The following is a 19,218-nucleotide window of genomic DNA, read 5'->3' as shown; positions in this document are numbered from 1 at the left end:
ACATCCGATTCCATTTGGACTTGGAACAACTCAATATTTCCATCAACGCAAGATCCTTTATTAAGATGGTAGAGCTCGGAGCATTCCTTCAGGGATCTCTCCCACAAAGGGTCAACATTTTGAATATTCATGAATCTCATAAAACACGAAATTAACATCCGATTCCACTCTGACTTGGCACATCTCAATATTTTCATCAACATACGATTTGTTATAAAAATGGTACAGATCGGACCATTCCTTCTGATACCTCCCCCACAAAGGGTCAATATTTTGGTAAAATTAATATCCGATTCTATTCAGACTTGACACAACTCAATATTTCCATCAACACAAGATCTGTTATAAAGATGATAGAGATTGGACCACTCCTTCTAAAGTCTTAATCGTGGATACTTAACAATGTTTTAGGGAAAATCAAAGCTTTTGTAGTGGATTTTTAAGATTACTTTTAAGAAACCATCAAAGCTTTAATCTTAGTTTCATTAAAAATATTCTTGCAGGAATTATGGTACCTTATGGTACGTTTTAAAAAATATTTTATTTATTTTATTATTTTTATTCAGGGTTGTTCAGCGACTCAAATGTGAATTATTTTAAATATTTTTGTCGAAGGCAATTAGAGAATTGAATTTCCATTTTCAATAAATATCCTTTGCTGGGTATAAAAAAAAAAACACACACCGGATTCATAGGTTACTTCCAGTTTTTGTAATAATTATTTCGTTTTATTGAAAAACAGATAAACAGACAGACAGACATACAGAGACACAAATACATTGGTATGAATTAATTACGCGCAAATTGCGGATTTACAAACAGTTGGTATTTCATTTTTTTTATCAATAATAATAAAAATACATAATAATAAAAAAATAATATTTAAAAAATTAACCTCTACTCTACAGAATGTTGGGAGGGGTTGATATTAAAAGGTGGGATGTTATTGTAGGGAATATATGTATTTTTTTTTGGTAGGATAAGAAGTGCTGCTGGCGATTTTATGCATGCACATCGTATGCCATCACAGACACACATCACACTTATTTGCACATAAGGACAAGTAAAGGATAATTACGATTGGGTCAGGATCAATGGATGTTCGGTTGGTTGGTTGGTTGATTGCCTGGGAATTCAAGGATAGCAAAGACGTTTAAATAATTTCCCTCCGTTGTGATGTATGGACATTGGTCATCATCAGGTTGATGAGTTAGGTAGTTGACTACAGACACAGAGAGGTAGAGTGCGGCAACGGCTGTTGGAGTTATAGTTGGTGGAGACGGTTATTTGCTGTTTTTAAATTTACGTCCGACAATGTACATAAATATATGCGGCTATTTGTTTGTACAACTGCAGCGTTTTTTCCCATGCAGCATGGATTGTATTAACCCATCCATCCATCCTTCAATTTTTGTGAGTGAGTGTGTGTGTGTGTGTGAGTGTTTGCATACTTCGCTGTGTGTATGGGTGTATTTACATGCCACCATTTTGAATATCAGCTTCGTATGCCTCATTTTCTTCTTGCTCTTCATCGAACTCAACATCCTCATCAGCGGTTGCCTCCTGAAACAAAACAAAAAAAAAAGAAAAAAGGAAAACAATGAAAACAAACAAATAAACATAACCAATCGACGAAACGTTACGTTGTGCAAAGATTGTGTTGCGAATTGTTGGCAGGGGGAAGGGGTGGAGGAAAAATCATTGAAAAATTGTTTTTAATTAAAAAATATCAAACATCAAACAGCTTCCGATTCCTGGTAAAGTCGTCCAGATGCAATGGCAGTAGATGGTTTATTCGAGTACGTGTGGGTGTGGGTGTGTGTGAATGCGTTATAACCGTAAACCATATGCCACATACATGCACATACATTCATATTTGTATTTTGTTGGGGCTATACCGAATGGACGCACATCATCCACACATACATTTCATGACCATATCATACAATATGAGGACGTTTATGTTTACTCCAAATCAAATGTCCGTTCCAGTAGCCAAACGTTAGAATACAGTCGATGGAATAAATATAGGAGCAGATATTTTGACTGGTATTATTTAAATGAATATATCTTCTAAGAGTTTTCAAAATTTTATAAGTGCTTAGGAATGCTCATAGCAAGTGTTTTATAGGAAACCCTTCTACAGGTTTATTATGGAAAGTAGACCTTAAACGGATCTTCTGTAGATTAAATAACAAAAATAGCTCTAGAAGCTGTAATAGTGTTTTTTTTTAATCTTTTTGGAGAACACGGTGGAATTCGAGCGTGATAGTATAATTTATTCATATTTGGATGGAAAACCACAAGTGGCTATCATAAGATCACTCCAGCATTAAAATATGAATAAATCTTTTGTGTCTCGTACCATCGCTCGTTACCATGATACTGGTAGCGTAGTCCGACGTCAAGGAAGTGGACGAAAGAAAGCAGTAACATCAGCAGAAATGGTTCGAAAGGTAAAGAAGCGACTTGATCGACCCGCATTGCAGTGGCCGAAAAATGGCTGGTGAGCCGAACATATCGCAATATTCCATTCGGCAAATATCGAAAAATTAGCTCGGGGTAAAAAGTGCAAGAACTTCCACCGCAATAGAAAGAAAATAGACTCAAAAGAGCTAAAGAATTGCTTCGCTTGGCCGAAAGTGGTGAACTGCCGAATGTGATTTTCTCCGACGAGAAAACATACGTTGTCTACACTAAATTCGGTCAAAAGTGCCAATATTCACACCATGTGGACTCATATTAACCATTTGGTGCACAAGAAACCTAAAATCGGATGAAGATACATATGGGAGCTATATCCAAATCTGAACCGAACTTGATGAAATTTGATCTATGAATTGCTAGGGTGTGTATTATATCTGGTGCTAAATATCAGTCTTGTGGAATGCATATAACGTATGCGAGGGACTTAAACCCAAAAATCGGATGTAACATATATATGGAAGCTATAGCTATATCTGAATCGATCTTCACCAAATTTGAAGCACATGCTTGTAGGCTGAATTCGGTCAGATGTAGCAAAATTCACACCATCTGGAATGATATTAGCTTTTTGGTGCACAAGAAACCTAAAATCTGATGAATATGCATTAATCGACTTAATATTTGATCCTATGCTGATCATCAAAAGGATCTATGGGTCTATCTCGTTTCCTTCTCCATGTTACCAACAAATGCACAAAATACCCTTACCACTATGTGGTGTAGGGTATAAAAACTACACAATAATTTAATTGAGGATACGATTATTACGGGGAAGTGTGTTGCTACCTCGAATTGCCTAATAGCAACAGAAATGCCACTCAACTTCTAAAGATTGCAGTCCCCTGCACGCTTGGTATTTGCTATGAAATTAATAAATCCGAAAGACAAACCCTTCGTGTATGCGGACTAGATTGGCATGTTCCTGTTTTTCTCATGGTCAGCTGTTTTCGGCACGTTGGTAGACCAGGCTATTTGTTTATTTACGCATTAAACAATTATAATAATTTCTTTTTAATTTTTTTTTCTATTTTTTTAAACCAACAAATATTCGGTTTTAATTGTCTCTGAAAAAGATTCTTAAAATCCAAAATTATGGTTTAGATAGGCTTGATATAAGATCTTTTATAGGCTTTCTGAGATAGAAGACTTTTTAGGGGACTTTTATGTATAGAACTGTTCTTCAACTGAACTGGACATCCTTAAAGCTATTTTCCAGGTCCCCTATTGATAGCAATCGCATTAGAGATCACTATAAAAATGAATATCATTTCACTGAACATATTCTAACTTCAGTCACTGTACGGTCAGTTTTCCCCACAACACGAAATTCGCACGAATATTCCATCCATTACCCATTGTAGTGTCGCACACACAACCGCATGTACACACACGCCCACATACCGGATAACCCGAAACCGAAACGAACAAGAAAGAAAAACATACCTGGTATTGTTGATACTCCGAAATCAAATCATTCATATTAGATTCAGCTTCGGTGAATTCCATCTCGTCCATACCCTCACCGGTGAACCAATGCAAGAAGGCCTTACGACGGAACATAGCTGTGAATTGTTCCGATATCCTCTTGAAGATCTCTTGGATGGCAGTGGTATTGCCAATGAATGTTCCCGACATTTTTAAGCCACGTGGTGGTATATCACATACGGCGACCTTAACGTTGTTTGGAATCCATTCGACGAAATAGCTGCTATTCTTGCTTTGTACATTCAACATTTGTGTATCGACTTCCTTCATCGACATGGGACCTGCAAGGAGAAAAAAAAAAACACAACCTTTTGGGATAAAAAACAAACATTACAACGAACGTATGAATTTTGGGTATCAATTTCTAATTATTAAGGGGGAGACAGAGATTTGTTGTATATAGGGACAAGGACATATTGGTTGATTTGTGTGCATGTAGTGGTGGTTTTTGCCCCACGAGGGCAACACAAATATTTCAGTAATTTCATTTTGGCATTCAAAATTATCGTTACTATGAATTATGCTTTAGGGGGCGATGTGTTAAGTGTACAGCATTCCCAAACTGATGAGTATGAATACAGTAGAGAGCTTATTAATTGTTTAAGAGCTTGAACAAGGAGATATCCTGTTGCGGGAAGGGAACAAAAAGGAGTGAAGTTTTAGGGAATCATAATTTTCATTGGGAGCTATACAGCATAGTGTTTAGGGAAATTCCCGGAATAAGGACCACCCTAGAAATGGAATATAGAATATATACCAATTTGAGATGTTTTTTTTTTTTTTTTTTTGCAAAATATGTTTATACCCTCCAGCCTAAGATTAACTTTGTCATTCAACACCTTGAGATAAGCGTTGGAGACTCCATAGACATAAAATTCTAAGTAGCTTTAACGACGTACATCCGCCTAGATGTCGCAATTTTCGTGTTATTTGGAATAGATGTTTGTAGTGTTCTTTAGATATTAATGATTGATGATTGCTGTAGAGTAAATGATAGAGCTTCGTGAAATCATATAAAGATATTCCATACCAAATTGGAAACTTATTAAATTAACAGTCAAAAACGTAAGAAAACCAGTAAAGAAAGGTAAAAAGTCGGTTGGGACCGACTATATGATATCCTACACCACTATACGTATTTAGTAGAGCTCCCGTAACAAAATAGTTTATATTGGGAATTTATGTGGAATAGATGATATCAACTATGAACCTTATTTGAATGCGTATCATGGCTTTGAGTAGTCACAATTTGGGAACTATATCCAACTCTGAATCGATCTTCAACAAATTTGACGTATAAAATGAAATTTGTACAAAATAAAAACGCTGCATAATGCATGATATGGCTTCGATAAGAGTTATATGAAAAATATTTGTTGGAGCAATAGATATATCGGACCGAGTTTCACCAAATGGAAAAATTCGGTTGAATATGAAAAAATCTATCAAATTTGGGTTGATATTACATATAAGGTGGACAGTAACCGTATATGATGTATATCGAATGCGTATAAAAATCTGAACCCATCTCAATAAAATTTGACAGAGGTGTTTTCAATCTGATATCTGGTATCAAATATTATTCTTGTGGAGTGCACATTACGCATGTTAGGGACTTAAACACCAATTCGGATGCAACATATATGTGGGAGCTATAGCTATATCTGAACAGATTTGACCAAAATTTGAAGTACTTGCTTCTGGCCTGAATTCCATCGGAAGCGCCAAAATTCAATCTATTTGGACTGATAATAGCCATTTGGTGCACAATAATCGTGAAATCGGATAAAAATATATATGGGAGCTATATCCAAATCTGAACCGTTCTTGACAACATTTTAAGCACTTACTTCTAAGCTGTATCTGATATCCCATACCAAAGATCATTGTTGTGGAGTGCATATTACGCATGTGAGGGACTTAAAGCCACAAATCGGATGAAACATATATATATGGTGGTTATATCCAAATCTGAACCGATCTTGATAAAACTTCAGACACTTATTTCTGAGCTATAATTTTTACTTTTTTTTTAAATGTTATTGAATGAAAGCAAAAATTGTCGGAAACAGCATTAAATTGTACAATAAATTTAGATTTGTTCGAATTGGTCACCTTTGGCACGAATTATGGCCTTCAAACGGCCAATGAAAATGTCACACGCTGCCTGAATGTTGCTCTGCGGTATTTTGGCCCATTTCCGGCGAAGCGCTTGCTTGAGGTGATCGACACTTTGGTATTTTTTAGTACCAATCTTGCTTTCCAAAATACTCTAGACACAATAGTCCATCTGATTGGTATCCGGAGATTTTGGTGGCCATTGTGCGCTGGAATTGAAGCGAGGAACCTCATTTTGTAACCATTCTTGGTTGGCGCGTGCTGAGTTCGATGATGCTGAGTCCTGTTGGAATGTCCAAGGTCTGCGGCCAAAATGTTTGCGTGCCCAAGGCTTCAATACACCCTCTACAATATTTTCGCGATAATATTCGCCATTTATACTGATGCCACGGTCGATAAATACGAGCGGAGAGCGACCATCGGCTGTTATGGCGGTCAATACCATCACCGAAGGTGCACATTTTCAGCTGACCTCTTTGGCAAGTGAAGAAGATCATTTTGTTTGTTTACAAACTGCTGGACAACGAATGTTTTCTCATCGGAGAAAACCAAATTCGGCAGCTCACCACTTTCGGCCAAGCGAAACAACTCTTTAGCTCTATTGAGACTATTTTCCTTCTCTTGCGGTGTAAGTTATTGCAATGGTTATTTATCTCATTTTCTCAGTTTTCAATATTTGCCGAATGGAATATTGCGATATGTTCAGCTCACGAGCCATTTTTCGGCCACAGCGACGCGGGTTTCGATTAAGTCGCTTCTTTACTTTTCGAACCATTTCTGCTGATGTTGCTGTTTTCTTCCGTCCACTTCCTTGACTTCGGGCTACGATACCAGTATCACGGTAACGAGCGATGGTACGTGACACAAAAGATTTATACACATTTAAATGCTGGAGTGCTCTAACGATAGCTACTTGTGGGTTTCGAGCCAAATACAAATAAATCACACCATCACGCCTGAATAACATCACGAATAACTTTTTTTCTGGAAAATTCTCACCAAAATGCTTCTGTACGCTTGTTAAAAATATAATAATCTGACACTGGAATAATTTTAACAGCTGTCTGATGAGTGGCTTAGAAATGACTGCAGTCTGAAGTTGGTTGCAGTTTTTTCATCTCACCCAGTAGTACTCATGTGAAAACCCGTTCCATATTTCAATCCTCACACCAACAGTTATAGTAATATAAAATTTCATGGTTTCAGGTCTACCCCTTCGCCAAATACCAACCAAGTCGAATCTCAATCTCAGATACCAACAGTTATCAATTTTTTTTCTCTATCCATTCACTCAATACGGAATAATATAGTACTATTCAATACGTTTCTTAGAAGTATAATTTCCGAAACCACCTCCATTTTTTCTATCCCTCACCCAATATCCCCCATTCAGGACTTTTCGTACAATTACAGGTACATATTTTCAAAATCACCTCCATATACCCAGGCTACACACAAACATAGACCGTAATGCTAAACTCAAACGGACATATTATTTATGGTATGGTAGAAATCTTTGGTGGAAATGAGTCTTTTGCACCTTTTTAGGTGCCCCTCTAATTAGGTTACTATGCGATATAAACGTTTCTTGCCTTTTCAGCTCTACCTTAACAATCTACTGAGTTTTTCCAGTAATTATTTTTTTCTCTTGCCTGAGAGATGCGTTCATCCTATTAAAAAGGGGTTCAGATATACAGAATGTTATTTTTTTTTAAATTATTGCGGACTGTGACTGCAGCTCACTTTCTTTTTTGTAGTTACAACAACTAATTTTGTGGGGTTTCATTAATTCGACAATTTCAAATATTGCTAGCAAAACAATTTCTCAATACCAACCACCACAAATAATATAAATTAGACGTTTAGCACATTTATCGTCCTCGAACTCCTGAAGTTCTTTTTTTTCAGGCTAACTTCAATAAGTAGCCGACACCGTAGCAACATCTCTCAAAGAGATTTGTCAAAACAATCTACCCAAAAGACCATTTTATTTGATGGATTAATGGCTTGTGAAATGTAAAATAAGCTGAAGGGAAGAATAACGACGTTTTTTTGGAAATGTGTTTACAAAATTAAACTGAGTACCAAATAACAAAAACAGCAAAAAAAAAAAAAAAACTAATTATAATTTGACTTTAAGACCTTTGAGACCAATAATACAGCGAGATGCGGAGATAATGTTTGCATGCCACTTGAATATTAAGACAAATGGGGCATAACTACAATGGGAGGAGCTCTGCGTATATATTGCACCTCATATCCGACAACACCAGGTTGTATACTCTGGATGGTGTAACCATTGTCATGCCACGAGCCACGGTCGATGTATACAAACAAAATCATACACACGCACACACACCACTAACTATGAAGCTTTGCATGGCAAAATAATTAATCAAAAAATTTATGCGTAAAATTAGTGGTCTTTCGGGAATATGAAGGCTGAAGTGTTGCACGGTATAAGGTGGCCAAAGCAGTGCAGATAGAAGACACTGATATTAGAAAAACAATAGATGGACTTCGTATTTGGGAAAAGAGCAGCAGTAACAAGTGGATGTTATAACCCAAAAAATCGTTTGAGATTCCATTTTTATGAAATTGTGAAATACTAGCAAGTGCCCTTTACTTCGTCAGCGAAAAGTCCACCTTAACATTTAAGATTCGTTCCAATAGTTGGAGTTATGGCTTTTAGTACTCAATATTCACAGTTTGTTCAATTTGACAAATTTGTTTATTCAAAACGTCATGCATCGTACCAAATTTTTTTAGACTTTCAATGTTTTATATATTATTCAAGTTTGTTTTTTTTTTTTCAGAAAGAATAACAGGATAGCTTTTACACCAAAAAATCTTTAAAATCATTCATTTCAAAGTTTACCGAGGGGGGATATTAGAAAAACCATTGAACAATGAACCCACTTCCAATATTCTGTTCCAAACTATTCCCAAGCCTCCACTATTCCCGACCATATAAACTAACAATATAAAGATCAAATTTCGGGATTCCAGATCCATCGCTTCACCTAACACCAAATTTAGAAACATTTAGTACGCATATCCGAAGCAATCTACATCATCATCTCTCCATTCGAGACCCCAACAATCATAGAATATTAGTACAATTTGGAGCTTTTGTACACTTATTCCAAATTTTAAGAAACCAACTCCATATCTGAATTCCAGAGACCACAATATCAAATTTCGGTATTACAGCTCTATACAATCACTAAATACCAAATTTAGTACCTCATAGTACTTTTCGCAAAATATCTCAATACTAGACACCAACAGTTATCGTAATATAAAATTTCACGATTTCAGGTCTATCCCTCCAGCCAATACCCAATTTAGCACCGGTTAGTGCTTTTCGAAACAATTCTACTACACATTTCCAAAACCACATCCATATTTTGACCACAGACACCATCAGTCTCATCTACATTAAATTTCAGAATTTTACCTCTATCCCTTAACCCAATACAAAACATAGTACCATTCAGTACTTTTCCTAAAATTATAATATACATTTTCGAAACCACCTCCATATGTACATACAGGCTACACATGCACAGTGAGCCCAATACCGAATTTCAAATTACAAGCAGTATCTACAGGTATTGAGTAAATACCAAATTGTACAAAATTAGACGTAAATAGTACTACTATTTAGTATTTTTAGTGCACTTGTAGTACATGTTTTCAAAACCACCTGTATATCTCAATTTCAAATATCAACAGAGATCTCAATATCAAATTTCAGAATTTCAGCACTATTCTTTCACCCAATATTCAATTTAGTACAACTTAGGACTTTCGAACAATTAAAGTACAATTTTCAAAAACCACCTCCATATCTTAACCACATACACCAACACTGACATCTATATCAAATGACAGAATTTCAGCTATATTCATTCACCCAATAGAACATTTAGTACTATTAAGTACTTTTCGTTAAATTATAGTACACATTTCCAAACCACCTGCAAATATCAAACAAAGATACCATCAGTAATCGAAATAGCAAATTTCAGCATTTTTCTCTATCCCATTACCCAATACCAAATACAGTACCATTCAATACTTTTTGTAAAATTATAGTACATATTTCCGAAACCACCTCCATATATCCAGGCTACACACGAAAAGAGACCCTATTACCAAATTTCAGATTACAAGTGGTATATGTTCACCTAAACCCAGATTGTACCAAATATATTTTTATTTAGTACCTATCGTGCATTTGTTGTACACATTTCCAAAACCACTTCTTTATAAAAGACCTACCGCCAAAAGGAATCCCAATACAAAACTTCATAATTCCAGTTTCATCCATTCAACCTAAATTAAACTGTTCCAAATTTAGTACTTTTTAGTACAGTTTGCACACTTATTATTCTTTTTCAAAATCACTTTCATGTGTCAAACTTACTTTGTAACCTTGCTTCCTCTCATACCAGGTTTCATGTTTTTAGCTCTAACCGTTCACATGTGGTACCAATTTAGAGGTTTAGTACCATTTTAGAAATTATGGAACCCTTAAAATTCAAATTTCTAAAAACCGTCTTGCGCTCCATCAATGACTCTCATTCGAAATTTCAGAATTCTTGCTCACTTCATTTATTCAATACAAAGTATTCAATGTTTAATACATTTTAGTTCTTTTCGTACCATGTTAGTACGAACTTCCAAAAACCCAGTTTTATCATCTACGGGCCAAGACTGACCCTCTAGTAAAATTTTAAGATTTTAGCTTCCGCCGTTTTGTCTGTGCATTGCTTCTAGATCAGTCAGTTATTTCACTAATCTTTAGAATATATAGATTTAAGCTTTCTAACCACTGTGCGTATTGCTCTTTTGTTTTCGCACGCGTTACGTTCTCATTTTTGCTCAGACTTCCTCTAACAAAACAAAAAAACGCTTGTTTTAAGCTGTGAAATATTTCCGAAATTATACATTAAATACTTCCCCTTTGAATTGGTAACACAGCGGCGTATTCTGTAGTGGTATGTAGAGGAACGTATTTAGGCAGGCATACAGACAGGTTGGTCACATTATTTATTGGTCTTTGGTGTGGTAACAGCCAACCTGTTACAAGGCCTTTCTCCGGCGATTAATGACAATGTTTTGTGAGTGATAAAGGTGGCAGTTAGGCGTATTTATGTTTGATGTGTTCAGAGCGTTTTGAGATTTGTATGTTGCATATACCTTATGCGGCGTAGTAGGATATTTACAGTTTGTTATTTTAGCTAACTTTTTAAGCTGTAGGCCGTCTTGTGTGACTTTTTACCCTTATGTCTTACGTTTATTAAAAAGATTTTGATATTTTTTTACAATACGGAAAATGAAAGAGGCCCTTACCATTGTATAGTTAGCATGTTCCACCATACATAGGAGGGTATTTTAAGTTCGTCATTCCGTTTGTAACTCATCTAAATAATAATTTTAGACCCAAAAAATTATATATATTCTTGATCAGCGTCAAATTATAAGACGATGCTAGAGTCAAAACGAATTAAGATAGGAAAAAAGCCCTTTGTGTGTAGGCAGGTCAAGTTCGAAGATGGCCTTTACCGGTCCACGATATCGTACAGCCCCCAAACAATGGTCCCCCGATATTCGGAATTTTGATGACTTTAGTCACATTTTTCAATGGAATTGCCTGAAATTCCACACAAGGAGTTCCTTCTGAGTATTTTATTCCCTGGAAGAGAATTGTCTATATAGGCCCACGATATCGTATATGCCCCATATAACGATACCTCCCGATATTCGGTATTTTGATTATTGTTTTTAAATAGAATTGTCTGAAAATCCACAACAGGAGTTCTTTATGAGTACTTCACCTATTGGAAGAGAATTATCTATATAGGTGCACGTTGTCGTATATTCCCATTATAATGGTACCTTCTGATATTCGTTATTTTGATGATTGTAGCCACATTTTCAATCGAATTGTCTCAAAATCCACAAAAGGAGTTCCTTCGGAATACTTTAAACCCCTGGATGAGAATTGTCTATATAGGTCCACGAACTTCAAATACGAAATTTGAAACAAAGTCGCTAATGTCATCAATTAAAAAAAAAATCCGATGCATAATGTGTCTAATATCATCAGAATGCCAAATAAAGTGAGGATGGCGGCTATTCCAAAACGTAAACTGGTATATATCATTTTCAATATCAACCATCCTAGACACAATAAAAGTTGTTTTGCCAAATTTGGAAGATAGGCGGACAGACAGAAATCGATATATAGACTTAGAATTTTAAGCTGATCATGAATATACATATTTTATGGAGTCTACGATGAACATTTAGAAAAGTAACAAACGGACGGAGATGTTACAATGTTAATATACCCTCCATTCAAGATGGAGGGTATTAAAATGTAAAATCCAAAATGGTAAGTCAAATTGGAAAAATATTGAGAAATAAAATGAAATTAGAAAATATATGTAAATAATAATATTCATATTTTTTCTTAGAGTTAATCCTTTTTTACCAAGAGGCCATTCCGATTTCGTAAGAATTTTCAAAATCAGTCCTGCGGTTCCTAACTTATAAGCGAAGCAACTAACATCAATTTTTTACATATAGGTTGTACCTATTTTTATATACAGTTTGAGATGAAAAAACTGCAACCAACTTCAGACTGCTGTCATTTTTAAGCAACTCGTCCGACAACTCCGATGAGAAAACATTCGTTGTCAAGCAGTTTGTATACAAACAAGATGATCGTGTTTACTTGCCAAAGAGGTCAGCTGAAAATGTGCACCTTCGGTTGGCCACCACAACTCAAGCGCCGGCCATGGTGATGGTGTGGGCCGCCATAACAGCCGATGGTCTCTCTCCGCTCGTATTAATCGACCATGGCATCAGAATAAATGCCGAATATTATCGCAAAAATATTCTGGAGGGTGTATTAAAGCCTTGGGCACGCAAATATTTTGGCCGCAGATCTTGGACATTCCAACATGACTGAGCACGCGACACCCAAGAATGGTTACAAAATGAGGTTCTTCGCTTCATTTGCAGTGCAGAATGGTCACCAAAATCTCCGGATACCAATACGTTGATCTATTGTGTCTGGAGTATTTGGGAAACCAAGGTTGGCACTAAAAAATACCAAAGTGTCGATCACCTCAAGCAAGCGCTTCGCCGGGAATGGGACAAAATCCCGCACAGCAACATTCGGACAGAGTGTGACGGTTTCATTGGCCGTTTGAAGGCCATAATTCGTGCCAATATTGGTTATCAGCAACACTGTAACGTTCAGAAGTAACTTCTTCATGTATTTCTGATTTCGCCGGTATTAAATATATTCCCAGTTTAGTGGAAATTTGCGTATTTTTTACATAAAAGTTAGGGTCTATTTTACACCTTAATATTGTCCGATGACCAAAAAAAAGGGTAGACTTCCGGCCAGCCCTAAACACTAGTCTCATATTAAATTCCGCGTCGATCTTGTAGGGTAAGATATAGTTTCCTTATTTTGGTGCAATTCGATGTTAATCTTTTGTTTATTTCCTTTATGCAGCTCTACTAAAAGTTTTCAATAATAAAGCAGCTAAGAAAGAAGAAAAGTCAGGCTGGACCGGCATTATTCTAACCTACACCACCATGTATGGTGTAGGGTATAATACATTCTTTACTGGTTTAATATCAAAAACTTTCAAGTTGCCGAGAAATTGTTCAAAATTTTTAGCCGTAAGTTCAATAAATGCAGATTTTATTGCATGCTCAATATTTAGACCCAGTTGGCAATTTGTTTCACCATTGAATTAAAATTGGGGCAGAAGAACATACCTTATGTTAGGATTAACTTAATTTTTATCTCCTTTGCTGCTTTAGGTGGCCCATGCTTTTAATTTCTGCCCGAGAGCTAAAATATTATTCCAAGACATATTATATTTTGTCCAAATTCCCTTCTCGTGAATAATGTATACCCCTATCCCGTACTTTTAGGATGAGGGCCGGACAGGGAAGTAATATGGGGAATAAAAGAAAATAAACACAACTCCTACTCCAAAGCAAGGCAAAAAATATTTTTGTTTTTATTTTTTGCATCCTCGGGGATTGGAATTTATTTTCCAATGTTGTTTTGGCAATGGTGATGCTTGTGCCAAGGTGTCCGGCAATGATGGTGGTGGTGGTGTGAAAAAACAACACATTTTAATATATGGGACGACTGTTGCGTTGCTCAGGTAATAAATAGTTAAACGTGTCTTTTAATTAAGATTCGTAGCTTTTCCCCCTTGTTGTTGTTGTTGTTCTTATTTGTGTTGCTTACTATGCCATTAGTCTTGCCTTTTGTTTTAGTCCGAATTCATTTTCTATTCTCTTTGCCATGGGAATTATGGAAGCAAGGCATTTAGGGATTTTCCAGGAGTATATTTTTATACCCTACACCACAAGGTGGTCAGGGTATTATGTCTTTGTGCATTTGTTTGTAACAGGCAAAAGGAAACGAGATAGACCCATAGTTCCTTTTGATGATCTGCATAGAATCACATTCTGAGTCGATTTATGCATGTCCGTCCGTCTGTCCGTCCGTCCGTCTGTCCATGTATTTTTGTAAACAAAGTACAGGTCGCATTTATTGCCCGATCCAGATGAAATTTTGCACAGATCATTTGTTTGGCCCAAGGACGAACCCTATTGAAATTGGAGATAATCGGTCAAAATTTAGATATAGCTCCCATATATATCTTCGTCCGATTTGCCTTTTATTGTGCACCAAACGTGTAATATCAGCCCGAATTGTATGGAATTTTGCATATACGCCCAAATTAGGCCTGAAAATATGTATGCCAAATTTGATCGAAATCGGTTCAGATATAGCTATAGCTCCCATATATATTGTTCATCCGATTTATTATTTTTGTCCACCGCTGCCGTAATATGCACTCTGCAACAACAATATTTAGGGAAATATATCAAATACAGCTCAGAAATACATTTGCGAAATTTTATCGACATCGGTTCAGATTTGGATATAGCTCCCATATATAACTTCGTCCGATTTACCTTTTATTGTGCACCAAACGTCTAATATTTGTCCAAATGGGATGGAATTTGGCACATACGACCGAATTGAGTCTAGAAGCTAGTATGTCAAATTTGGTGAAGATCGGTTCAGATATAGCTATAGCCTCCATATATATTATTCATCCGATTTGTTATATTTGTTACCCACAACCGTAATATACACTCCGTAACAACGATATTCAGGGAAATATATCAAATACAGCTCAGAAATATCTTTGCCAAATTTTATCGAGATCGGTTCAAATTTGGATATAGCTCCCATATATATATTTATCCGATTTCAAATTAATTGTGCACCAAATGGTCAATACAAGTCCGAATTTAAAAGATGCAAATGCTTCGGCATGTTTAGTCCTTTAAACTTTAAATTATAATTATAATCATAGCGTGTATGATTGAATTCTCCCATAAAAACTTTTAATTGTTATGTGGAGCTCTACTAAATTAGCAAAGTGGTGTAGGGTATCATAAAGTCGGCCCCACCCGACTTTAGGACTTTCTTTGCTGGTTTTGCTTCCATTTGAAATTAAAATGTTCTCGAATAAATCTTTATACGCACACATCGGCCCATATATGTGAGAGTGCATTATCTTTGCTTTAAATTTCAATAAGGTTTTTTTCTTTCATTTTCTTGAGAATAAGGAAAGATTAAATACGATTTTCATAGAAATAATCATAAAAAGCTTTTTTTTTGCTAAACTTATTTCAAAAGGAATTTGAGATTGGAAGAAGAAAATTAAGAAGGCAAATTACCATGAATGTAATGGAAAACTTAGGGAACGGGACATCCAGAGGATTATAAGGCAATCATCAATGTTAAGGATTCTCTTTGTGTAATATCTCTGACATAAGAAATGCCTAAAAGCTTAAAAAATAACAAAAGTCTGGGTCCTTCATACACTATTTTATAAAAAGTCTTTTGCAGTTAAATCCGACTGTTAAATGAAATGAATTAACCCTAAAAGTCTTTTTCATACCCTCCACTATTCTGTGGAGAGTATACTAACTTCGTCATCCTGTTTGTTATACCTCGAAATTTACATTATAGACCTCACACCTCTATATTATTAATCAGTATAAAATTATATGCCGATTTAACAATGTTTGTCAAAAATGTTACTCAGATGTGGTTTAGTCCCAATATGACTATATCGACAGATTTAAAGTTTTTTGGGGGATTAAACAAGTTAAGAAGTTATTTAAGATTCATTAATATAGGTCTGAATATAACTGCACCTCCAGATTTGTACTTTGATGATTTGTGTCACACTTTTCACCGGAAGTATTTCAAATTTGGAATTTGAGGTTTCTATTGGGTACTACGGCTTATGATGGGAAATTGCTCTTACGTCTTCGTACAGACCCCATATAATGGAATCTCCCAATATTTGGTATTTTGATGATTTTATCGACATTGTAAGATCGTAATGGGTATTCGTATTATAATTTCGTAATGGGTACTACAGTCCGTGGCAGCAAATTACCAGTACAGGTCCTCATCTTCGTATAGTCCCCATACAACTCTTCCCATTATATTGGGTGTTTTGTTGATTTTGGCGACATTATTTCACGGGAATTGTTTCAAGTTTCGTATTTCAAGTTCCTAATGGGTACTACAGCCTATAACAGAAAATGGCATATGCAGGTCTAAGTCTTCGTATACAGGGTGAAATAAAAAACTGCAACCAACTTCAGCCTAATGTCATTTCAAAGCCACTCGTCCGACAGCTGTTAAAATTATTCCGGTGACAGCTCATTATATTGTTTACAAGCGCACAAAAACAATTCGGTGAGAATTTTGCAGAATAAAAGTTATTCGTGATGGAATTAAAGCGTGATAGAAGTAAAGGTGGTGAACTGCTCAATGTTTTTTTAACAAACAAAATGCGAAAGAGTTAATCTGAAAATGTGCACCTTTGGTTGGCCACTAGAACTCAAGAGCCGGCCATGGTGATGGTGTGGGCCGCCATAACAGCCGATGGCGTATCTCCGCTCGTATTAAAAGACCGTGGAATCAAATTAAATGCCGAATATTATGGCGAAAATATTCTGGAGGGTGTATTAAAGCCTTGGGCACGCAAACATTTAGGTCGCAGAACTTGGAGATTCCAACAGGACTCAGCACCATCGCACTCAGCACGCGCCACCCAAGAATGGTTGCAAAATGGCCACCAAAATCTCCGGATACCAATCCATTTAACTATTGTGTCTGGAGTATTTTGGAAAGCAAGGTTGGCCTTAAAAAATACCAAAGTGTCGATCACCTCAAGCAAGCGCTTCGCCGGAAATTTACCAAAATACCTCAGAGCAACATTCGGGCAGCGTGTGACGGTTTCATCGGCCGTTTGAGGGCCATAATTTGTTCCAAATGTGACCAATTAGAACAAATCTAAACTTTTTTTCTAAAATTTGATGCTATTTCCGACATTTTTGCTTTCATTCAATAAAATTTAAGAAAAAATGTAAAAATTATGGCTTTTGACTTTGTTGCAATTTTTTTATTTCACCTGTAGGCCCCAATATAACGTTAACTTCCTTTATTCGGAATTTTCAAGATTTTAGCAGTATTATCTAAAATTTTTTTCTGAAAATTTGCAAATTCCTTCCAAATGGTGGTGGTTATTCAGATTTAGGTCCGATAAAACTTACAGCTTTTGTACTTTTTTATTTATATATATATTTCATATCTTGTATATTTTTCTTTTTCATCTCCCATGACAAAAATATTACTTTAACGGAAACAATTTTAGGATTAACCATTTTTATTAAATTAAATAGCAATATTTCGAAAAATATGCTTCCTGTTTTCCCCCCACTCGCATAACAATCCCCGTCTAAAGCCCATCATCATTGTTGCCAGCCAGCCAGTAAGAAAGAAAAAAAAACTGTTGCAGGCGCTATGACAGCCAAAATACCAGCGGATCCATTAATCAAATGCCATGCAAAAAGCGAAGGAAACAAAATACTTTAGCTGGTCTGTTAGCATTTTTATGCCACTTTGGAAGTGTCAAGCCTCTTGGAAAAGCCAAATTCCTCATGTCGCACGTCTCACCTGGCAAATGTCTGAGCTGTTATTAAGTGGGCTTATTCACGTAATACTTACTCGACTACAATCACCCTTGGGTGCCAGCAGGAGGGAGGGAGCTGACAGACTTTTTCTGCACAGTGGGAGATAAATGATTCGAAAAAAAAAAACAACTTGGAATTACCAGACAAAGCGGTAAAACTATATCGATTTGGAATTCGGCCCCATTTCATATGGTAAACTCATATTGAAAAATTTTATAGGAAAATGTTCTATTCATTGATAATCCGTAGTAGCAAACGACAGCTAAGCCTCTACTGTGAGGCGTGTCATAGGCCTGAAGATATCATTAAATTTTCTTCGTTTGTCTTTTTTGCAAAAAATATGTCAAAGGGCGGAGGGTTTGTTTTCTAATGAAATGACAAAGTTTTGTGGCTTAGCTAAAAAAAGTTATGGTTACATGGGTCTAGAAGTCTTTCAAAAGTTTTCGAATCTCGAACACAAGCAAAGAGTTTTGCTGGTGGGGCAGAAAAGTGTTTATGGTCTGTTGTTAAAAAACTATTTTTCATTTGTTTTTTGTGTGCTGGCGTGTGTACCATTTTTTGTCCTTCTCGGTGTTATTTGAAAGCGAATGTCATTAAGCTAAAACTGTCATTGTTGTCATGATTGTCGAATGCTACGTGTTGTTGTGGGGGGCGCCTAGAGAAGTAACCACAATTATTCAAGCCAATAAATGGTAATGGCGGCGGTAGCTTCGTTTTGTTTTTGCTTCAAATTATGTCCATCATCATCATCATCGTCCCCTCATGACCACCACCAAACATGTCCTTTGCTCTCATTGTAACAGTCAAAAAGTCATAAAGTTTAAAGCCATCTCTTAACTTTGGATTATTTGTTGGTGAACGGGGAGGGCTCTATGTTGAAACATATTTTATTTTCGGTGCGTAAAATATTTTCCTGGAAAAGGATGCAGACACATAAAAAATGCCTCCTGTTGCTATTGTTGTGTGTTCTGTTTTTTTTTGTTGTTGGTATTTTACTTAATTTCTTTA

At 36.1% G+C, this 19,218-nt stretch overlaps 1 protein-coding gene across 2 annotated transcripts in view; it reads right to left on the bottom strand.

Annotated features, from left to right (window-relative positions):
- Positions 1-700: 700 nt before the first annotated feature.
- Positions 701-19,218, bottom strand: part of LOC101888171 (tubulin beta chain) — a 173,916-nt gene continuing 155,398 nt past the window's right edge. For both annotated transcript variants that reach the window (XM_059127048.1, XM_059127047.1), the window contains exons 6-7: positions 3,931-4,253; positions 701-1,563 (exon numbers count right to left, since the gene is read on the bottom strand). In XM_059127048.1, the coding sequence (XP_058983031.1) occupies positions 1,474-1,563; positions 3,931-4,253 (413 nt within the window). In that variant the 3' untranslated portion in view covers positions 701-1,473. The remainder of the gene's footprint in view (positions 1,564-3,930; positions 4,254-19,218) is intronic.

The sequence above is a fragment of the Musca domestica genome, unplaced genomic scaffold (assembly GCF_030504385.1).
Source record: "Musca domestica strain aabys unplaced genomic scaffold, Musca_domestica.polishedcontigs.V.1.1 42, whole genome shotgun sequence".
Lineage (NCBI taxonomy): Eukaryota > Metazoa > Arthropoda > Insecta > Diptera > Muscidae > Musca > Musca domestica.
Note: the sequence above shows the minus strand (reverse complement) of the source record. Positions and strands in the feature narration are given on the sequence as shown.